This window comes from Lynx canadensis, chromosome B3 (genome assembly GCF_007474595.2).
Source record: "Lynx canadensis isolate LIC74 chromosome B3, mLynCan4.pri.v2, whole genome shotgun sequence".
NCBI lineage: Eukaryota > Metazoa > Chordata > Mammalia > Carnivora > Felidae > Lynx > Lynx canadensis.
Window position 1 is genome coordinate 87,869,494 of NC_044308.2, and position 24,651 is coordinate 87,894,144.

The following is a 24,651-nucleotide window of genomic DNA, read 5'->3' on the forward strand; positions in this document are numbered from 1 at the left end:
ACTTTGATTATAAATAAGATTGATAATTTTTTCATATGTTTACTGGTCACTTGTATTCCCTCTTTTGCTAATTCCTTGCTCGTGACCTTTGCTCTTTTTGCCCAAATCTTATTGATTTATAAGAGACATATACATGAATATTTCCACATTCTGCCAAATGTAAAGAATATGTCCTACATACAAATCATACATAAAATATGGCATTAAATTCTGCTAATGGTATTTTTACTACACAGATTTTGTTTCATTTTAATACATCTCTTAATATTCTTATTTAATGCTCCTGCTTTTCATTTCATGTTAAAAGTCCTTCTGCCTCCAGGTTAAATGCATATTAACCTATTTCCTGATAAATATAGCCTAAAGTATAAACTATATATACAACCTAAATAAAGTATGTATCGGGTATAAGTATATATGTATAGGTTAAAGTTGTATAGCTTATACTACAGATAACAATATAAAACTTGCATTATATATATATATATATATATATACGTATATATATATACACACACACACACATTTCTAATCTTTGCATTACTTCTTTAAAAATTTTTTTTTAATTTTTTTAATGTTTATTTTTTTTTTTTTTAATTTTTTTTTTCAACGTTTTTTATTTATTTTTGGGACAGAGAGAAACAGAGCATGAACGGGTGAGGGGCAGAGAGAGAGGGAGACACAGAATCGGCTCCAGGAAACAGGCTCCAGGCTCCGAGCCATCAGCCCAGAGCCTGATGCAGGGCTCGAACTCACAGACCGCGAGATCATGACCTGGCTGAAGTCGGACGCTTAACCGACTGCGCCACCCAGGCGCCCCTAATGTTTATTTATTTTTGACAGAGAGAGAGACAGGGCATGAGTAGGGGAGGGGCAGAGAGAGAGGGAGACACAGAATCTGAAACAGGCTCCAGGCTCCGAGCTGTCAACACAGAGCCTGACGCGGGGCTCAAACTCACAGACCGCAAGATCATGACCGGACGTTCAACCGACTGAGCCACCCAGGTGCCCCACTTCTTAAAAATTTTTTGAACATTTATCAAGTGCCCTAGCATTATTACTGGAATCATGAGAAGCAGTCCTATACAACCTAACCAAAATACAAATATAGATGGGAAAAAAAAAAAGATTGAAGCATAAAGGAAGTGTATCAAAGATTCATGGTCTGACTTATTCAAGAGTTAATAAAACCAGGCAGATAAAGCAACAGTAATATAATTTTCTTGAGGAAAATAACACTTGCAAGATATCTAGTTCTGTCTTTAATTCAGTAATTATTTATGCATAAAGGCATACAAATAAAAGGACCCTAATGGTCAAAGTCTAACCTCTATAAGAAAATGGTACTGGGGCACCGGGTGGCTCAGTCAGTTAAGCGTCCGACTTCAGCTCAGGTCGTGATCGCCCAGTTCGTGGGTTTGAGCCCCACGTCGGGCTCCGTGCTGACAGCTCAGAGCCTGGAGCCTGTTTCGGATTCTGTGTCTCCTTCTCTCTCTGACCCTCCCCCGTTCATGCTCTCTCTGTCTCAAAAATAAATAAACGTTTAAAAAAAAATTAAGAAAAAATAAAAAGAAAATGGTACTGACAAATGTGGTCATCTTTTTTTTGTTGTTTATTTTTTAATGTTTATTTATTTTTGACACAGAGAGAGACAGAGCATGAACGGAGGAGGGGCAAAGAGAGGGAGACACAGAATCCGAAGCAGGCTCTAGGCTCTGAGCTATCAGCACAGAGCCTGACGCGGGGCTCAAACCCACAGACCGTGAGATCACGACCTGAGCTGAAGTCGGACGCTCAACTGACTGGGCCACCCAGGCACCCCAGAAATGTGGTCATCTTTAAAAACAACACATCTAGGGGCGCCTGGGTGGCTCAGTCGGTTAAGCGGCCGACTTCGGCTCAGGGCATGATCTCGTGGGGAGTTCGAGTCCCGCGTCAGGCTCTGTGCTGACGGCTCAGAGCCTGGAGCCTGTTTCCGATTCTGTGTCTCCCTCTCTCTGACCCTCCCCCATTCATGCTCTTGTCTCTCTCTGTCTCAAAAATAAATAAACGTTAAAAAAAATTTTTTTTTTTTTTATTTTCTTTTCAACGTTTATTTATTTTTGGGACAGAGAGAGACAGAGCATGAACGGGGGAGGGGCAGAGAGAGAGGGAGACACAGAATCGGAAACAGGCTCCAGGCTCTGAGCCGTCAGCACAGAGCCTGACGCGGGGCTCGAACTCACAGACCGCGAGATCGTGACCTGGCTGAAGTCGGACGCTTAACCGACTGTGCCACCCAGGCGCCCCAAAAAAAAAAAATTTTTTTTAAAACACATCTAAAGTGCCTTGTCACACTAATGTTAAGAAAAAATTTGGCTGGGGTAGCATTTAATAGGAAAGTCCCAAGAGTCTTAAACAAGAGACATTTCCTAGGCCAAATCTAATCAGATGAACTGAACAGGGAAAATACAATTATTTTCAAAATAACTAACAAAACACTTGTTAGTGGTAAACCAAAAGTCTAAAATGGAAAAAAAAAAAGTCAAATATCAAGTTTAAGTTGTAAAAGGATGTCACTCAGTAGAAAAGGTCAGGAGTCAAAAATGTAAGGAACAACAACAAAAAAGGTAAGAAACAAATCCATGAAGCTGGGCATAAATAAGATGGACTCAAAAAGAGACTGAGGATGGATGCAACAAATCATATGTTGATACCAGTGTCTTAAGTGATGCTGACAAAGGGAAGCAAAGACAGTAAAAGTGTCAGAAGCAATTGTGGTACAGCACCGATCTGGCCATACATTGCCCCATTATCTACAAAACAGTCTTTTTTTTTTTTTTTTTAATTTTTTTTTCAACAAAAACAGTCTTTTTTTAAAAAGATGTTGGGTTTCGGCCACCTGGGTGGCTTAGTCAATTAAGCATCCAACTTTGGCTCAGGTCATGACCTCACGGTTCACAGGTTCAAGCTCCATGTCGGGCTCTTGGAGCCTGAAGCCTGCTTTGGATTCTGTGTCTCCCTCTCTCTCTGCCCCTCCCCCCCACACGCTCTGTCTCTCTCAAAAATAAACATTAAAAAAAATTTTTTTTAAGATGTTTGTTTTGTTTTTTGGGTTTTTTTTTTATTTTTTTTTGAGAGAGAATGCATGCACACAGGCTTGCATGCAGGAAAGAGACAGGACATAGGGAGAGAATCTTAAGCAGGCTCCGTGCCTAGCTAAGAGCCTCAGATGTCACTACCGTGAGAGCAATGACCTGAGCAGAAATTAAGTCAAACACTTAACTGATAGAGCCAATCAGGTGCCCCAAAAGATGTTTATGTTTAACAAAAATTAGAGTCATGAAGAAAAAAAGAAAATTATATTCACTATGCCAAATTAAGGCAAGAAGTTTAATATAATTTCATAGATTTTTTTTCATTAGCAAAAATTTACAAAAGTATAGTACCTAAAAGGTATTACTAACCCCTTCTCTATTTGTTATAATTGCTACAGCTAAAATTTCAGCAGTGCGAAATCAGTACAAAAGTGTTTAGCTTCCATAACTAAGGTTCATTGGTCATCACCTGAAGCTTCACTTCAACTGTATGCTAATATTCAATCAAAGAAAAACGTAAAGATCACCTTCTCACCACATTTACCACATATAAGGGTCTCTTAGTCACTAGGGGTTCATAAGAGACTGTGATTTTGTCAAAAATTGGTGTTTGAACTCTGCATACCATATAATGCCAGCCACATTGATGGACAGTTTTCTAAATCCTGTTAGCAATTTCTTCTAGCCATCTTACAGCCCTGTGTGGCACTATGCAGTAGGACTATGCTCACTTGGAGAACTCCATTTCCAGTTTTTGATGTAAGACAAGGGAGGCCACCAATAACTGGTGAAAGCTATTTTGCCCAGAAAGCAGGGTGATAGTCTGATAATGCCAGCCTCTCCTTCCCAAATTACCTCTACCAATTTTCTCTTACACACATTTGCCAACTGAATTATAGGAAGAGACAAGCTAGGGGTGCCTAGGTGGCTCAATCATTTAAGCGTCTGACTCTTGATTTCGGCTCTAGTCATGCTCTCACGATTGAGATGAAACCTTCCATCAAACTTCACATGGAGTCTCCTTGGAATTCTCTCTCTCCCTCTCTCTCTGCCCCTCCCCTGCTTACATGCATGCTCTCTCTCTCAAAATAAATATGTTTTTAAAAAATGGAAGATATGGGGCACCTGAGTGCCTCAGTTGGTTGAGAGTCTGACTTTGGCTCAGGTCATGATCTCAGGTTCACGAATTCAAGCCCCGCATTGGGCTCTGTTGCCAACAGCTCAGAGCCTGGAGGCTGCTTCAGATTCTGTCTCTTCCCTTCCCCTGCCTGCATTCTGTCTCTCTCTCTTAAAAAATGAATAAATGTTAAAAAAATTTTTTTTAAAAAATGGAAGAGACAAGCTATACTGGTGTGACAGAAGAGTAAAATTTTCAGCATGCCTTGACTCATCTATTCTCTATCCCCAAAAGCCCTGCACTGCCATTGTAATGCTATAAAACTGCAGAATGTGCAGACATGAATTATAATTTTAGGTTTTTGTAATTTTGTACTTTTTGTTTAACTGTCTCATTTAGTTATTTACAAGGCCATTTTGTTTTATATTTTAATAGTATTTCTGTTTTACAAGTATGTCAAACAATGCAGCAAATTTTGAAGTTCAGGTATAAGATAGAAGAAAAAGATTGTAGACATAAGCCCACAAAGAATTCTAAAGAATTATAATCTTCTGAGTCATTTCACTACACTCGTGCAGCAAAGGACACAGAAAAGGTCTATATTTACAATGAAAGCTACTTATCAGTGGGTTTTATGTGGACTGATAACCAAGTTGTACTATTAAATTTTATGTCATATTTGATAACCTACAAATTTAGAAATAGTTCTAGTAAAATGCAAAAGCACTTTCCTACAAATCACAGCCATTTAGCAAATAAAGGTGCTGATTACTTCAAATACCTTCTTCTCAAAACAATAAAGTGTTTATTAAAACAAAGTCACCTTCATTGAAAAGGCTCAGGAAAGGGGGTGCCTAGCTGGCTCAGGAGGTAGAGCATGAGACTCCCAACCTCAGGGTCGTGAGTTAAAGCCCAACATCGGGTATGAAGCCCACTTACAAATATAACAGCTTCTCTATTCAGTTTGATGAGTCAACTGATTTCACTAATGTCATGTCTGACTGCTAAATCATAGTGAAATTCAAGAAAATGTTTCTGCTGTCCTAAACTAGCAAAAGTCAAAATATATTTAATATTTTATCTTCCTATCTAGAAACAATGGTTCATCTTAGAGGAACTGTGTTGGTATTTGTACTGATGGTGTCCAATTGATGGTTGACTCTATGAGAGGTTTTACCTCTTTTAAAAAGACATGCTGATGTTGTAACACTGTTTTCTTCACAGAGAGGTGCTAGTATAAAAACACTCTTGAAGTTAAAATGAAAAAAAAAGTTCTGGATGACGCTACTTAACGACAAATTTTATTTTATTTTTTTAATTTTTTTTATTTTTGAGAGAGAGAGAGAGACAGACAGAGCACAAGAGGGGGAGGGGGCAGAGCGAGAGGGAGACAGAATCTGAAGCAGACTCTAGGCTCCAAGCTGTCAGCACAGAACCTGATGCGGGACTCGAACTCACGGACCACAAGATCATGACCTGAGCCAAAGTCAGACGCTTAACTGACTGAGCCACCCAGGCGCCCCTCTGATCTTATTAAACAAAGACTAATTCACTCAAGAATGTGTTAAAGACTACACAAAAATCTAAACAAAGAGCACAAAAAACTCCTGCTAGAAACAGAAATCTGATAGCTTAGGGGCGCCTGGGTGGCTCAGTCAGTTAAGCGTCCAACTTCGGCTCAGGTCATGATCTTGCGGTTTGTGAGTTCGAGCCCTGCGTCAGGCTCTGTGCTGACAGCTCAGAGCCTGGAACCTGCTTCAGATTCTGGGTCTCCCTCTCTCTCTGCCCCTCCCCTGCTCATGCTTTGTCTCTCTCTGTCTCTCAATAATAAATGTTAAAAAAAAAAAAAAAAAGAAATCTGATAGCTTAGCAGAGAGAGTTCTCAACAGGGTGTTTGACTAAAATAATAGGCCAGAGTTTGCTGAGTAAAAACGGGGTATTAAGAACAGAACTTAATTGGGGTGCCTAGGTGGCTCAGGCAGTTAAGCATCTGACTGTTGATCTCAGCTCAGGTCATGATCTCATGGTTCATGGGATCAAGGCTCACATTAGGCTTTGTGCTGACAGCACAGAGCCTGCTTGGGATTCTCTCACCCTCTCTCTCTGCGCTTCCCCTGCTTGCTCTCTATCCCTCTCTGTCTCAAAAAAAAAAAAAGAATACAACTTAATTGGGGCGCCTGGATGGTTCAGTCAGTTGCACGTCCACCTTCAGTCATAATCTCATGGTCTGTGAGCTCAAGCCCTATGTTGGGCTCGCTGCTGTCAGCACAGAGCCCGCTACAGATCCTGTGTACCCCTCTCTGTCTGCCCCTCCCCTGCTTATGCTTTCTCTCTCAAAATTAAATATTTTTTTTAAAAAACTTAAAAAAAACCCAGAACTTAATTAAGCATTCTAGGTCATACTATAAATAATGGGTTCCTGCCGTGTCAAAAACCCAAATATACCATCATTATCAATAACTTTACTAACACAGACTTTAGTAACATAGATCCAGATAATCAAAACTTACCCATATTTTTGTATGTTAAAGTGTATAATTTTTATATCCCAATTAACTTCTCTTAAATAAACACAGAAAACTAAAACCATAGCAATGAAGAAAAAATATGCAAGTAAGCACTAAAAAACAGTCACAATAATTTAGGATCAAATTTGGAACAAATGTGATACCAGCACCCCCCACCAAAAAAAAAAAAGAAAAAGAATAGGTTACATAATTGTCACTCTTTCATTTTAAAGAAAAAGGTATTTTAGCTCAGTTGGAGACATAAAGGTACTTACTATTCATTCAAGCTGCCTTTCTCAGCAAGTTGAATAGGTATCCCTCATACAGTCTTGTAGTTAAAGTGTTAAGTATGTTGAAAGAGATTATCAGCAACAAATACTTATGACAAACAAAAACATACAGATTGAATAAAGCACCATGTTTCCATCTTACCAGTCGAATGAGCTGTCTGTCTAGCCATCTAAGTACATCTGGTCCTTCCTCTGTTTCCGCCCTGTAGATTGCCAGCCGGGCCATAAGAATGGCAGCTGCCTCCTGGTCAAAAGATGCAGCAATGTTTTGGATTTGAGTTTGAGCATCCGCCCAGCTAAAGCCAAGAAGAAAGCATAGAAATGCGCTGTATTATTATATTCACAATATCATAGTTGACTATGACACAGATTTAAATTAAAATGATGCAGAAAATTACTCCAATATTTCAAAATTCCAACATCATCTGGAAAATTAACATTTTAAAAATCACTAACAGCAGTTTCAGTATAGCATTATTTTTCAGAAAAATATATCCAAACCTAATAAAGTCCTCTAAAGTAATTATTTTATTTATGTTTTTATTTTATTTTTGAAAGAGAGAAACAGAGTGTGAGTGGAGGAGAGGTAGAAAGAGAGGGAGACAGAATCTGAAGTAGGCTCCAGGCTCTGAGCTGTCAGTGCAGAGCCCGACATGGGGCTCGAACTCACAGACTGCGAGATCATGACCTGAGCCGAAGGGATGCCCAATTGACGTAATCACCCAGGCACCCCAAGTCCTCTAAAGTAATTATAAAGACAAATCTCCAAACACACTCCTTAAGACATTAAGATTTTTACAACTAAGAAAATAGCACAGGTATGTGCGTGAATGTGCACATGTGCACATAGATACACAAGTCTCTATATCAGACTTTAAATTGTATTTCTTCAAGGGCATTTGGGTGGCTCAATAAGTTAAGCCTCCGACTTTGGCTCAGGTCATGATCTCCTGGTTTGTGGGTTTAAGGCCTGCATTGGGCTCTGCACTGGCAGTACAGAGACCATTTGGGATTCTCTCTCTCTCTCCCTCTCTCTCTGCCCCTCTCCCACTTGCTTTCTCTATCTTATTTAAAAAAAAAAAAAAGAGGGGGAGCCTCAGTAGCTCAGTTGACTGAGCGCCCAACTTCGGCTCAGGTCATGATCTCACGGTTTGTGAGTTCGAGCCCTGCATCGAGCTCTGTGCTGACAGCTCGGAGCCTGGAGCCTGCTTCAGATTCTATCTCCTTCTCTCTCTGCCCCTCCCCACTTGTGCTCTGTCTCTCAAAAATAAATAAATGTAAAAAAATTTAAAAATAAAATAAAATAAATTTTAAAAAAGGAAAAAAAAATTTATTTCTTCAATTTTTTAAAGGCAGAAACACGGAAATATAACAAAAATAAGTAACTCATTTACTAAACTGTAAACTAAAAATTATCAAAAATTATTCTCTCATTGGTATTTAATTCAATTAATGGAAAAAATGATACAATTATAGTTTCTATGTATTCTTTTCCCTCCATGCTAAATGTTAGGAAAAATTTTAGTCTAAGGGATTAATTTGCTATTACACATAAAATAGCAGTAATCTATTAAATTCACATGTTCTATAAATCCAATCCAGTCAAAATAATCCTGGGGAGACCCAGCAACAGTTTTTGTCTAATTTTTCACAGAGTTTTGTAATACTTCAGCTGATTCTAATTCCAAAGTACCTCACTTTAAGCAAGTCTAGAAAAATTTAAAGATTTTTGAAAAGCTAGACCACTTTTGCATGACTCAAAGATGCAAGAAGTCATCCCCCCAAGATTTAGGCAGTAACATATTCAAAATTCTTCCTTCTTTCTCTATTTTTAATTTTTTTCAAGTAGACAAATAATTTTTTAATATTTTCCAGATGACTGGTAACTGTTAAGTATCTCAGCCTAGAGAAATAGCAAGAGGCAAAAAAGAATGAGAATCAGTAAAAGAATAAGAACCAGCAATTTTGAAATTATTTTTTAAAGTAATTTAAACTTGGTGGTTATACTAATGGTTTACATTATTTTTTAAATTTTAATTTAAAAACTTTAATTTTAATTACAAAAATTAATTTAAAAAAATTTTAATTAAAAATTTAATTTAAATTTTAATTTAAAAATTTTTTTTAAATTTTAAATTTTAATTTAAAAAATTAAAAAAAATTAATCTAAAGAACTAAAACCAAAATTATCTAAATCAGCATTTTCCCAACTAAGATGACCATGATAGTCTCTTGCTGCAATCTGAAACATAAAGGTGACATTTTAACTATATTGACAAGCGCATGCAAATTCACGAATTAAATCTTATTTAGCTATAAATTAAAAATTATGCTCTTAAAATAAAGTTTAAAGAGTTTGTTCACATTGTAAAATCTATCTTATTTCCAATATCCCCTCCTCAATGTAATTCTTACAAGTAGTTTTAAACCAAACTTTCCAGGTCAAAGTTGTTTTCTATATGAAAAATAGGGTAACTTTTGGCTGTATCTCAGGAACCTGAGTTCTTTACTTTCACATGGCTCACTTAAACAAGTACACTCTCCTAGGCCCCTAAAATCATATTACTAATAAATAAAGAAAAAATAAGTGCTGATTACTGAAGATAGGATAAGTTAATTTGAAAAGATGGGTGTCTGGGTGAGACATAATGACATAAATAGCACCAAAACATACATGATATATAGCTCTACAATGGCCTCATAAATTCTGTGCAAACTGAAAATATATAGGGGCACCTGGATGGCTCAGTGATTAAGTGTACGACTCTTGGTTTCAGCTCAGGTCATGATCTCGCAGTTTCATGGGTTCAGGCCCTACACCGGGCCTGTGCTACCAGCGCAGAGCCTGCTTGGGATTCTCTCTCTCCCTCTCTCTGACCTCGCCCACTCATGCTGTCTCTGTCTCTTCTCAAAATTAATAATAAAATAAAAACTTAAAAACATATAAACCCATGAAATTTCTCCAAGAAACTCCCTTTCTCTTAAAAGACTACCTATTCTTGTTTGTTTCACGTTTTTATTTAAATTCCAGTTAGTTAACATATAGTGTCATATTAGTTTCAGGAGTAGGATTTAGTGATTCATCACTTACATATAACACCCAGTGCTTATCTCAACAAGTGCCTGCCTTAATGCCTATCACCCGCTTAGCCTATCCCCCACCCATCTCCCTTCCACCAACCCTCAGTTTGTTCTCTATAGTTAAGAGTCTGTTTTATGATTTGTCTTTCTTTTTCCCCCCTCTATGTTCATCTGTTTTGTTCCTTAAATTCACATGAGTGAAATCATATGGTATTTGTCTTTCTCTGATTTATTTCACTTAGCATACTACATTCTAACTCCATCCATGTTGTTGCAAATGGAAAGATTTCATTCTTTTTGATGGCTAATATTCCACTGTATGTATACACACCACATCTGTATCCATTTGTCAGTCAATAGACATTTGGGTTCTTTCCATAATTTGACTATTGTAGATACTGCTGCTATAAACATCGGGGTGCATGTGTCCCTTCGAATCAGTATTTTTGTATCCTCATGGTAAATACCTCGTAGAGCAATTTCTCAACTGTAGGGTAGTTCTATTTTTAACTTTTTGAGGAACCTCCATACTGTTTTCCACAGGGTCTGCACCAGTTTGCATTTCCACAAACAGTGTAAGAGGGTTCCCCTTTCTCCACACCCTCACCAACATCTGTTGTTTCCTGTGTTAATTTTAGCCATCTGACAGGTGTAAAGTGATATCTCATTATAGTTTTGATTTGTATTTCCTAATAATGAATGATGTTGAGCATCTTTTCATGTCTCTATTGGCCATCAGCATGTCTTCTTTGGAAAAATGTCTATTCATATCTTTTGCCTTTTTTTTTTTTTTTTCCAGAAAGAGAGCAAGAGCACGAGTGGAAGAGAGAGGCAGAGAAGGAGAAAGAATCTTAAGCAGCCTCTACACTCAGTGTGGATCAGTCGTGGATCCCATGACCCTAGGATCATGACCTGAGCCAAAATCAAGAGTCAGAGATGTTCAACCAACTGAGCCACCCAGGAACTCCTCTGCCCACCACCACCCCCCTTTTGAAGTTTATTTATTTTGAGAGAGAGAAATGAAAGAGATAAAGTGTGAGCAGGAGGAGGGGCACAAAGGACAGAGAGATTCCCTATCAGGCCCCATGCTGCCAGCACACAGCCTGACACAGGGCTTGAACCCAAGAACCATGAGATCATGACCTGAGCAGAAACCAGGAGTTGGACACTCAACCGATTGAGCCACCCAGGCTCCTGCCTGGGTCCCCTGCCCATTTCTTCACTGGGTTGTTATCTAACTTTTCAAAACTTTTCATTTTAAAAATATTTTACACATAAAAGCTATGAGTAGAATAAATTCCTATATATCCATCATCTAGATTTATCAATTGATAGCATTTTAACATATTTGCCCCATCATCCTCTCTTCCTTTATACATAAACATACTTTTTCATTTGCCAAACTTTTTGAGATTAAGTTAGAGATATTATGACCCTTTCCCGTGAACACTTCAGTATATATCTCTTAAGAACAAGAGTATCTTATAGTCTTATATAGCCTTAATTATCAATTAATGAAATTACACATGGATTTAATATTATCATCCTATACATAAACCATATTCAAATGTCTCCAATTGTCTCAATGGCATCCTCTATAGCAAATATTTTCCTGACACAGGATTTTATCCAGAATCACATATTGGTTTTAGTTGTAACATCTCTTTAGTCTCCTTTAATCTGGACTGGTTACTAATGCTTTTCTTGCCTTCCAAGACATTTTTGACAATTCTAAGCCAGTAACTTTGGAAAATATCCCTCAACTTGGTATGTCCAGTTGTTTCCTTAAGTTCTGAATGTCCAATTTAAGTTGCATGTGTGTGTGCACGTGGGTGTGTGTGTCTGTGGGTGTGTGTTGAGGGGGCATAAATAAATTGACATGTTTGCCAAGAATCAAACTTCCAAGTTCCTGATATGAAGTATTAACAAATCTAAGTGAATGCTTAGTCAGCTGGGATATTTAGCTCAAATGAATAATATATTCCCCTGACACTGATGCAGGATTTTAAGTCAAAGCAAGGTAACAGAGGAGGACAATAAATAAATCTACGTATAATCCTGTGATAAGTAACAGACCATACAACCAATACTCAGTTCAAACATAAAGCTAATGTCCATCACTCACCAAAACAATCTCATGATTTTCAGGAATGAAGCTAGAGTATAAGTACAGTTCAATAAAATGAGAGCTTCAGATGTCTCTGTGTTCATTTTCTAGCCCATGCTTAAATCAGGTTAAGTTTATACTGATCAACACTTTCCCTACCCAGACAATCAAGTTCAAGACAAACAGAAATAGACCAAAAACTGGTTTGCTTCTAGACACACCTCATCTAAGAATCCTTTCCTGACTAATTTTATTCCAAAATGATCTTCCCTTTGTTTTACATGTCACAAGTATATACAGAGGGGTTATCAAAGGAGCTGAGAAATAATTTATTTGTAAGAAAACAGAGGGGCTATAGGTTCAGTTCAACCTGTTCTCTGTGCAAATGCTGTGCAAGAACATGTCACCAAATATATGTCTTATTCAGAGAACACATCATATAGATAGGAACAAGAAAAGGCATCTGTCATGCCTAATCACTTCCCTTTGGAAACTGTTAACTACATTAATAAATGTAGGACATGGCTTTGTTACACAAAATACTACCCTATAATATTAACTGTTAAGAGACTTCACCTTTTGTGGTCTCAACCAGTGCTACTCAAAGTGTGGTATACAAACCTAGTATCAGTTCACCATGTGGTAAGAACAGAAACTGAGACTATATGTTTACTAATTTTTAAGCAATTTAACAAAATAATTTTTTGTCTAATAAGTCTAATAATAAAAATAGGGACCTGCATTGTGAATTTTTTAAATTTCATTTTCTAGTAATGCATTTTTAGTGTATTTACAAGTATCAGTCTCCAAAAAATTGGAAGGAAAAAAACACTGTCTCCTCACTACAGAGAGGTTGAGGACTGGACTCTTCCATATCATATAGCTGACCAAGTATGTTCAAGTCCTTTGCATTCCATACCCTGCCCCAAAATTACCTATGCCACAAAGGAGACACTGAATGAAGATCTGGTAAATGAATTAAATGACATTATAATAAGAGTTGAAAAAACATACAATGATAATAGTAGCTAAGAACTTTATCATCAATTGAAAAGTAATGCTATTAATTATTGTATTATATGAGGTATGTATATACATATTATTATTGCCTATAACAGGATAATGTTTATTACCATTTCTCCTCCTCTCAGAGAAATATGGTAAATAAAGGAAATTTTTTTTTAATGTTTATTTATTTTGGAGAGAGAGACAGAGACAGAGACAGAGAGAGACAGAGTGTAGCAGGCGAGGAGCAGAGAGAGAGGGAGACACAGAATCCAAAGCAGGCTCCAGGCTCCAAGCTGTCAGCACAGAGCCCAACGCAGGGCTCTAACCCACAAACTGTGAGATCATGACCTGAGCCAAAGTCAGATGCTTAACCACCCAGGTGCCCCAATAAAGGAATTATTTTGAAGAATATGTCTTAGGAATAGTTTTTTAAATTGCTTTACAGATCCTAACAATGAATATTCTGGCAAATAAGCTAAATTAAAAAGAAATAAAATGCTATTAGTCATAAATATTCATTTTATAATTATGGATGTCACTCAAAACAGAACCCCAGTTTGGAAGCATGACCCAGGATAGTTTTGATACGTAAATTAAATCTCTAAAAAATACAACTTACTTCCTAGCAATGGTGGTCACTCGGATGCGTCTCTGTCCACTTGAATGCTGATACTGAGTCACAAACTGGATGGCACCACGCCCTCCTTGAGGAATTGGAGCATTATGCTATGTAAAAATAAGAGTAAAAACTAAGCAAAATCTATTACAGTCTTATCATATAGTTACCCTAGCATTAATGAAATTCATTCTAAAATCGACCAGAGGGATGCCTGTTTCCAGTGCATACCAAACAGCTATGATTTGCCACATAAGAGAAATGGACCTGGGAAAGGGGGAAAATGATGAAGGATAGAGACATGACTCCAGCTGTGATATCAACTGCAAGTAATATGTAATTCAGAGGGACATGAAACAAAATGAAGGGAGAAGTATAAAGAAATGATGAGATACAGAAAGGTATAAGTAAGGCAATTTTGCCCAATAGTAATTGGATAAAGAGAAATTGAAGCAAGTTCTCCTCCCCTCGCTATGAAAAATGAAAACACAACTTTTAGGAAAATAATCACCTGATGAAGAGGTGACCAACAGAAAACTACTAATGAGAAAAGCCCAACAGTAGTATATAATAATGGTCCTCAGAAAGAAATAGCAAGTGGTCAATAAGAGAAACTTTCTTCATGACCTTTGACAATTAGCATTCTTGCTTTTTTGATTTTTTTTTTGTTTTGTTTTTGGTAAGAACAACTCTTTTTCACATATTTTGACGCTTAAAGAAAAAAAATGCCTGTACACGTCTTAGGAAGGCTATTAATACTTTGTGGTTCATTTTATGCCTAAAAACTATTAATATGTAAGTCAGTAATTTGTACATTATATCGTTCTTTAATATGATAACTTCTTCCTGCAGCAGAAAAAAAAAATCTTTTCAAGTACTGGAATCTTTACCTTCCAATCCTTTTTTATGAATTTTGACATATTAAACTTTCTTGTAGAGATTTCATGTATCATTATATACCTTGTGACAACCAGGAGGAGCTAGATGCCTAATTACAAAAATGCATAGCTAGAACAGAATTTAAGATTTATTTAGTCTTCAATTTTATATTAAAACAACAACAACAACAACAAGAAAACTGAGACTAAAAGTTGGGTTGTCCAATGCTGGGAATTTGCAGGTTTCCCTAACATCTCTTTCTATTATAGTTTATCCTCTCACCAAAGAGTTTAGTCTTGAAAAACAGAAAATGACAAACAAAAATTCCAAAACAGAATAAGCTCTAGGTCAAAATTACTATTAGAAAAAATATGAAATATTTATGGCCTAAATTGAGTACTTCAAGATAAAAAGTCATACCTGATTGACAACCTCAAAATATATGGCTAAGGTTGTAGTGGGACTGAGTCCACATATCTTCCATTGACAAGTGCCACCTGTTCCTATCTCCTGTAAAAAAAAAAAAAAAAACAAAAACAAAACATAGTATGTTTGAAAGCTAGAGAACACAATTTTTTAAGATTTTATTTTTGGGGCGCCTGGGTGGCGCAGTCGGTTAAGCGTCCGACTTCAGCCAGGTCACGATCTCACGGTCCGTGAGTTCGAGCCCCGCGTCAGGCTCTGGGCTGATGGCTCAGAGCCTGGAGCCTGTTTCCGATTCTGTGTCTCCCTCTCTCTCTGCCCCTCCCCCGTTCATGCTCTGTCTCTCTCTGTCCCAAAAATAAATAAAAAACGTTGAAAAAAAAAAATTAAAAAAAAAAAAAAAAAGATTTTATTTTTAAGTGATCTCTATACCCAAGGTGGGGCTCAAACTCACAACCACAAGATCAAGATTCGTATGCTCCACTGACTGAGCCAGCCAGGTGCTCCCAATTTATTACTATAATATATATTAAGGTAAAAGGGGGAGAAAAAACTCCAGTAAGAAAAACTAAATTTCAGGTGTCTAACTAATTTAATGAATGTTAAAAGTCTAAGATTTTTAAAGTCATATAAACTTATCATGAAATAAAATCAAGTAATTTTTACACAATAAAATTATAAAACAATTGAAATTCTTTCTAAATATTGATACAAGTTTTTTTTTTTTAATTTTTTTTTTCAACGTTTTTATTTATTTTTGGGACAGAGAGAGACAGAGCATGAACGGGGGAGGGGCAGAGAGAGAGGGAGACACAGAATCGGAAACAGGCTCCAGGCTCCGAGCCATCAGCCCAGAGCCTGACGCGGGGCTCGAACTCACGGGACTGCGAGATCGTGACCTGGCTGAAGTCGGACGCTTAAATGACTGCGCCACCCAGGCGCCCCAACAAGTTCTTAATATTGTAGACTTTAACAGTATAAATTATTTAATGAAGTAATTACAACTATCTTTCTATCCAACTGTTTCACTGGTATAAAGAGATATTGACTTAACACATAACATATGCATATACAGAATACAGGTTCTCTAGATCAGAATTCCATAAATCAAACACTCTGATTCCCAAAAAAACTTCTTAGATAAGAATTTTTACCATGCAAACTGCTTCAAATTAATTTTTAAACTCTGACATTTTACAGATGATTACTCACCTTATTTGCTCCATCATCCTCTCTACAGGTACATAATTCTACCATTTTAAAGTGTACTATACATCCACTAGATGGGTAACAAAAAAGAAAGGAATTGAAACTAAAATCTGGCTTATTTGGTTACTTTGTTGGAAATCCTACTAACAAAAAAAAATTTCAGATCTGACTTTCAGAAGTCTCCAAATTTCCAAATCACATTTGTTGGGTTTTTTAGGCACACTGGGGGAAGGAATAACTTAGGCATAAAAAAACAAAAGACTGGTGACAGCACGAAGGTTTTAATTTAGGGGTAGATGGTAAAAAGCGTATGCATAAAGAGCAACCACAAACAGATGTATACTAATGGAAACGGAACTACATTGTACTGAAAAAGCCCACACAATAATTTTGAAAGGATTACTATAGGCTGTCATTCCAAGTCTATTGTTGGTCTGTCCTTTGAATCAACTAGATTTTCTTTTTAGAGTAAATTAAAGGTGACTTACATTTTCAGACACACAAGGTCCTTTAGAATTGAGAGACACACAGGGTCCAATAGCTCCTGAAATCTTTATTTCCCTTGAGGTCTGCAAAATAAGCATACAGTGAACACTTTAGTGTCCTCAAAGATAAGTTCAAATATACATTCAACTATAAGTACATAAGAATAAAGACATCTGGGGAGGCTGGGATCAAGCCCCATGTCAGGACCCACACTAAGTATGGAGCCTACTTAAGATTCTCAGTATCTCTCTCTCTGTCTCTCTCTCTCCCTCCCTCCCTCTGCCCCTCTCCCCATGCTCACACTCTCTCTGGCTCTTTAAAAAGAAAAGAAAGAAGAAAGAAAGAAAGAAAGAAAGAAAGAAAGAAAGAAAGAAAGAAAGAAAGAAAGAAAAGAAAAGAAAAGAAAGAAAAGAAAGAAAAGAAAGAAAAGAAAGAAAAGAAAGAAAAGAAAGAAAAGAAAGAAAAGAAAGAAAGAAAGAAAGAAAGAAAGAAAGAAAGAAAGAAAGAATAAAGACACCTTCCGCATTTATAACCCAGAGGTTAATGAAAACAAACTAATGTTAAAAATAATAGGGGTGCCTGGGTGGCTCAGTCAGTTGAGTGTCCAACTTCCGCTCAGGTCGTGATCTCGCAGTCCGTGAGTTCGAGCTCCACGTCAGGCTCTGTGCTGACAGCTCAGAGCCTGGAGCCTGTTTCAGATTCTGTGTCTCCCTCTCTCTGACCCTCCCCTGTTCATGCTCTGTCTCTCTCTGTCTCAAAAATAAAGGTTAAAAACAAAAATTTTAAAAAAATAATAATAATAATGAATCAGGGGTACCTTGATGGCTCAGTTGGTCGAGTGCATGACTTGATTTTGGCTCAGGTCATGATCTCATGGTTCGTGGGATCAAGCCCCACATCAGGCTCTGCACTGACGGTGCAGAGCCTGCTTAGGTTTCTCTCTCTCTCTCTCTCTCTCTGCCCCTCCTCTGCTCATGTGCATGTACATACACTCGCTCTCTCTTTCTCTCTCTCAAAATAAATAAATACACTTAAAAAAATAACAATAATGAAATCAGTGGACACTTCTAGGTTTATAACTCCCAAATTTACAATCTAGCCCTGACCTAACTTCAATACTCTATTTCCAGCTGCCCATAGGAGGTCTCCATTTGGTAATCTCACCCTCAATTCAAAATAATACCGTACCCAAAATTCATACATCCTAATTCTAAACTTTAAACACTATCTTCTGTTTTTCCTCCTGTAGAAAATTTGTCACCAAGATTGGTTTCTTTCCAATCTCTGACACCAAAATTTAAGCCATTGTTAGTCTCCATCTAAGAAAATTAGAAAACCTAATTCACTTTTCCTACTCGAGATTCTTCTTCCTGACAAACTGAATACCACTGTCAGACAAATTTTACCTGAAACACTATTCTTTATTAACTTACAATGGCTTCTTCTGGCTACACATGCATCACCAAAATACAACTGACCACATAATTAAAACTATTTCCCTTACACTGCAATACAAACCATCCACTCTCACTGGGAAGTTTCCCCAAATATACCACGCTGATTCTCACTTCTTTACCTTTCCTCACATGGGATCCTAACTAAAATGTGTTTTCCTCAACAAACTTAAATTCTGCCATCTTTCAAAACCACTGTAACTCACTATAAAACCATTTATCACCAAGAATAAATTGTGTCCTGCATACATTCATTTTTCTTCCCTAAACCTTTATAGGACTTTTATAATCTACTGTTATTTCATTCTATCACAAATGTTAATTTTATCTATCAAAACTAAGTTTCTTTTTTTTTAAATTTTTTTTAACGTTTATTTATTTTTGAGACAGAGAGAGACAGAGCATGAACAGGGGAGGGGCAGAGAGAGGGGGAGACACAGAATCTGAAACAAGCTCCAGGCTCTGAGCGGTCAGCACAGAGCCCGACGTGGGGCTCGAACTCACGGACCACGAGATCATGACCTGAGCCGAAGTCGGATGCTTAACCGACCGAGCCACCCAGGTGACCCAGTTTCTTTTTTTTTAAAGTAGGCTTCCCACCCAATGTGGGGCTTGAACTCACAACCCTGAGATCAAGAGTTACATGCTCCACTGACAGCTAGCCAGGTTCCAGAAGACTTAAGTTTCTTCTTAAGAAGCACTGTGCCTTATATATCCCTTGAGATCCTCATAATTTCCCTGCCTAATGCTATACACATAGCAAGCATTCAATAAAATAAAAAGATTACGAAGAAATATTTAATGGAAGTTCAAAGTCAATGATTTTGTAATACGCTTTTATAACACTAAACTTTTGGGTTTTTTAAATCAAAATTTGAAGTGAACAGTATCAGGGAACCTGGGTGGCTCAGTTGGTTGAGCACCTGACTCTTGACTTAGGGACAGGTCATGATTCCACGGTTGTGGGATCGAGCCCTGCATCAGGCTCTGTGCCGGGCATGGAACCTGCTTAGGAGTCTCTGTCTCTGCCCCTCCCCTGCCCACATGTACACACATACGCACGCACTCTCTTTCTCTAAAAAAAAAAAAAGAAGTAAATAATATCAACAACCTACTAATCAAAAAACAATTACTGATTATCCAAATGGAATAGATTTCTCTTCAGTTACTGAGTCCCAAAATAAAAAAAAATCTAGCACTCACAGAAGCAAATACAGTACTAAAAAAGAAAAAACACACTTAAAAAGTTAAATCCTATATAAAGAAAAAGCAGTTAAAGGAAATTTTACCTATATAGTATCTCCTTTTCCAATAATTATTTGTAAATGCTCAAGTAAAATTTCATGTACATTTAATGATGATACATTTTTCTGGTAAACAAAATCCCTACTTTTAAAGTCTATATTGAATTTGATTAATGATATTTAAATATTATGGTCAAGACTACAAATTTCTTTTGATAACATACCACACATGTCAAGTTTTGATGCTTACCTTTATTTCTAATGTACCACCAAAGCCCATTTTAAACTGTCCATGCATATCTTTGGTAAAAACTCTTTGAAAAGTCTGCTTGAATAAGGAAGTGTTGAAAGAGTCACCCATTACCATGTATCCTCTGCACAGAAAGAACAAAAAATAATATATGTGACACAAGTACTGGGCCTATGTGTTAAAACCAGAAAAGTAAATTACCTCTCAATACTACCAACAAATTTTAAAGATACTTTCTAAATGTACTCTACTACCATTAATTTTAAAAACTCAAATATATGAGAATATCTTCACCTACAAATAATCTCAATCCTGAGAGCATCTGAGTGCCCCTAACACTTGCATTTGTTCTCAGTAATTTATTAACATTATTTTTTATAAATAGATAACACATCCACATGCTACAAAAATTCAAAAGATACAAAATGGTACACAGTAGCAAATGTGTCTGTTCCATCCCAGCCACCCAGTTCTCCAGCACACATTCTCATTCTTGAAAACAAATATATACCTGTATATGTATATATATGCATATACTGTCTGTGTGTATCAATCACATCAGACATAACAGGATCATGAAACTCAGCGAACAAGAATAGGAGGATGCTGTGGAACGATTTTCACTTTAAGCACTATGTACATGTACTGTACAAATTTTTTCAGTAAGCATGTACCTGTTCTCATTTTTTTAAGTTTTAAAAAACATTAACTATCAAGTAAAAACAGTTCTGAGGTACCATTTTTTCTCTAATAGATCAGCAAAAATCACAGTCTGATGACATATTCTGTTGGTGAGGCTGTAGAAACAGTTACCCTCATACACTGCTGGTGGGAATGCAAAATGATGCAACCTCAACACAGGGGAATTTGCCAATATCTAACAAAATTACACTTGTGGTTTCTCTTTAATCTAGCCAACCCACTATTAGGAATCTATCCCAAAAATATTCTGGCAACAAAAACAAAAAGCAAATATATGCACAAGGGTATTCAGTATTACTAGTTATAAAAGATTGGAAACAATCCAGAGGACCATCTATTAGAGACTAGTTGGGTAAAATATGGTACATCCACACAATGAGGTAATATACTGCTGTAGACTACTATCTAGAATATAAGTGAAAATGCAAAGTGGATAAGGATATGTAGAATTTTCTCCTGTTCTACAAAAAGGGGACAGATACACCCATAAACTCATATGCATACAAACATTTTTTACATACATTTGCTCATATTTTTAAAATATTTTAAGTAGCTTTCAAACAATACAATAAAAATTAAAATAGGCAAAAGAATAAAACTGATATAGCATAATTAATTAATGGTAATTTTATTTTTGATACTGGATTTATGTTATCTCTGATGTTATTATATATTATATATCTTTTTAAATGTTGTTTTCTCTATATTTGTCACTGGTGTACAAAAATATAGTTGAATTTTGTACAACGACCTTGATCTAGAAGTCTTGACAACTTAACATGTTAATTCCAACAGTCAGTAAATAGGTTCTTTTAGATTTTCTACTTTTATAAATATCATCTATGATGATCTATGTTATCACTATACCTGGTGATATGCATCCTACATTAAAGACAACTTACACCACCCTACTTATCTTTTCCTTTTCACAACAAACCTCCATGAAATAACTGTCTATAACCTCACTACTCGGTGTGGCCCTTGGTCCAGCAACATTATTATCAGCAAGGATCTTATTTGAAAAGGAGAATTTCAAGTCCCATCCTATGCACAGCCAATCCAGAATCTGTACTTTAACAAGATAACCAGATGATCTGCACATATGAAAGTTTGAGAACTTGTAATCTCTACCAGCTGTTTCCAATCCTCTCTTTCTGTTCTTTTTTTTTTTTAAATGTTTATTTATTATTGAGAGACAGAGAGAGACAGAGCATGAACATGGGAGGGGCAAAGAGAGGGGGAGACACAGAATCTGAAGCAGGCTCCAGGCTCTGAGCTGTCAGCACAGAGCCAGACGCAGGGCTTGAACTCACAAACCACGAGATCAGGACCTGAGCCAAAGTCGGACGCCTAACTGAGCCACCCAGGCACCCCTCTGTTCTTTTTCTAGTTCACTCTAAGTCAACTTGCACTGCTCTTAGATTGCTAAATCTTACAATCTCATCCATTTTTACTGCTATTAAAAAAAACACCAGTGGGGTACCTGGGTGGATCAGCTAGGTAAGCATCCAACTCTTGATTTCCACTCAGGTCACGGTCTCACGATTCATGGGATCAAGCCCCATGTTTGACTCTGCGCTGACAGGGCAGAGCCGGCTAGAGATTCTCTCCCTCTCTCTCTGCCCCTCCCCTGCTCATACTCTATCTCTCTCAAAATAAATAAACATTAAAAAAAAAAAACATACACACCATATTCTGACAACTCCCACATTTATGTCTCCAGCCCAGATCTATCTTCTGTATTCTATGTTATAATATCAAACTGCCTACTCAACATCTCATGGATATCAACTGGCATCTTAAACCAAACATGTTCAGAACTAAACTCCTAATCTTCTCCCCAAATACTCTTCTCTTCACAGTCTTACTCATTTCAATAAAAGGCAATTCAATCCTTCCAGTAAATTCCTTTGATTTTCAGTTTTCCCCAAACCCTGATCCAATCTATCAGCAAATCTTCTACTTCTAAATATATCCAAAACCCAACCACTTCTCGGCCACCACTTGGTATTCCTGCATTCCTATTCACCACTGAAGGTAAATGGAGTCAGATGGTCCTTTTTACAGCATTACAGATCATATCACTCCTCTACTGATCTTACTCAAAGTGAAATCCAGGGGTGCCTGGGTGGCTCAGTCAGTTAAGCATCCGACTTTGGCTCAAGTCATGATCTCACAGTTCGTGGGTTAGAGCCCCGCGTCAGGCTCTGTGCTGACAGCTTGGAGCCTGGAGCCTGCTTTGGATTCTGTGTCTCCCTCTCTCTCTGCCCCTTCCCCGCTTGTGGTCTGTCTCTGTCTCTCTCAAAAATAAATAAACATAAAAAAAAATTAAAAAAACAAAAGTGAAATCCAAAGCCCTTACCATAGTCAAAAGACCATCACAATCTGTCCCTCTCACTCACCCCACTCCACTACTGTGGCCTCTTTGCTATATTTCAAACGCCCTATGCATGTTCTCAACTTTGCCCTTGCTATTCTGTTTGAACACTCTTCCTTCATCTATGCATATGGCTCACTACCTCATTTCCTTAGGTCTTTGCTAAAACCTCATCTTCAATGAGGCCTTCCCTTCTCACACCTTTAGAACTGCAAACCTCATTTCCTGCATTATTATTCTCCTTAACATTTGTTACCTACTGACATCCTATCTACTTTACTTGTCTCATCTCCTCTCACTAGAACTGTGCATCCAAACTTGCGGCTATTTAAATTTACATGTAAATGGGGCACCTGTGTGGTTTAGTCAGTTAAGCATCCCACTTTGGCTCAGGTCATGATCTCGTGGTTCATGAATTCAAACCTTGCATCGGGCTCTGTGCTGACAGCTGAGCCTGGAGCCTGCTTTGGATTCTGTGTCCATCCTCTCTCTCCATCCCTCCCCTGCTCACACTCTATCTCTGTCTCTCAAAAATAAATAAACGTTAAAAATTTTTTTTTTAATTAGAAAATACAAAAACTTACATGTAAATCAATTAAAATTAAAATTTTAAATTCAGGGTCTCAGTCACACTCACCAGATTTCAGTGGGACAACACAGAGAACATGTTCAATAGAAAATTACATGAACACTCCTACACTGGAAGATAAGCTCCATGAGGGTAAATTTTTAGGTTTTGTTCATTGTGTATATCCAATACCCTGAACAGTTTGATGATACATAGTAAGTGCTCATTAATATTTATTAGACGAATAAAATTAAATAAAACCTGAGAAATGAATTGACATATATAATTTTTTTTAATGTCTTTGTATTTTTTAGAGAGAAAGAGTGTAAGCAGGGCAGAGAGAGAGGGAGACAGAGGACCCAAAGCAGCCTCTGCATTGTCAGCACAGAGCCCAATGTGGAATTCGAACTCATGAACCATAAGATCATGACCTGAGCCGAAGTCGAATGCTTAACCGACTGAGCCACCCAGGAGCCCCCCTAATTGAGTTTTTTAAAGCCTATTTAAATTATCCCTGAAGTAATGCTTGCCAATGCAAGAGGAAGGAATACTTCCCAACTCATTTTATGAATCTGGTATTATCCTGATGCCAATACCAAAGACATCACAAGAAGAAAAATAAAACAACTATAGATCAAGATCCCTTAAGAAGATAGACGTAAAATCCTCAAAAAATATTAACAAATCAAATCCAGCAATATATAAAAAGTATTATTCACAAATGAGATTCATCCCAGGAATACAAGGTTGGTTTAACACATAAAAATCACTGTAATACAACATATTAATAGAAAAAAGGACAAAAACCATGTGATCATCTCAATAGATGTAGAAAAAGCATTTAGCCAAACCTAACACCCTTTTAGGACAAAAACCTCAACTAAGGATAGAAAATCCTTCAACCTGATCAAGGCAACTACAAAAACCCACAGCTAGGGAGCCTGAGTGGCTCAGTCGGTTAAGTGTCCGACTTCAGCTTAGGTCAATGATCTCACAATTCGTGAGTTCAGGCCCCGTGTCAAGCTCCTGACAGCTCAGAGCCTGGAGCCTGCTTCGGATTCTGTGTCTCCCTTTCTCTCTGCCTCTCCCTGACACACACTGTCTTTCTCGCTCGCTCTCGCTCTCAAAAATAAACATTAAAAAAAAAAAATTAAAAAAAAAAAAAAACTCACGGCGAACATCATACTTAATGGTGAAAGATGAAATGGTTTTTCCCTAAGATCCAGAGAAGGTAAATCTATAGACAGAAAGCAGAT

At 37.2% G+C, this 24,651-nt stretch overlaps 1 protein-coding gene across 5 annotated transcripts in view; it reads right to left on the minus strand.

The window, feature by feature from the left end:
- The window catches only part of SEC23A (Sec23 homolog A, COPII coat complex component), a 66,645-nt gene that overhangs the window by 22,639 nt on the left and 19,355 nt on the right, over nt 1–24,651 (minus strand). For all 5 annotated transcript variants that reach the window (XM_030318991.1, XM_032593702.1, XM_030318989.2 and 2 more), the window contains 5 exons: nt 19,749–19,872; nt 16,803–16,883; nt 15,103–15,192; nt 13,807–13,913; nt 7,134–7,287 (listed from right to left, as the gene is read on the minus strand). In XM_030318991.1, the coding sequence (XP_030174851.1) occupies nt 7,134–7,287; nt 13,807–13,913; nt 15,103–15,192; nt 16,803–16,883; nt 19,749–19,872 (556 nt within the window). The remainder of the gene's footprint in view (nt 1–7,133; nt 7,288–13,806; nt 13,914–15,102; nt 15,193–16,802; nt 16,884–19,748; nt 19,873–24,651) is intronic.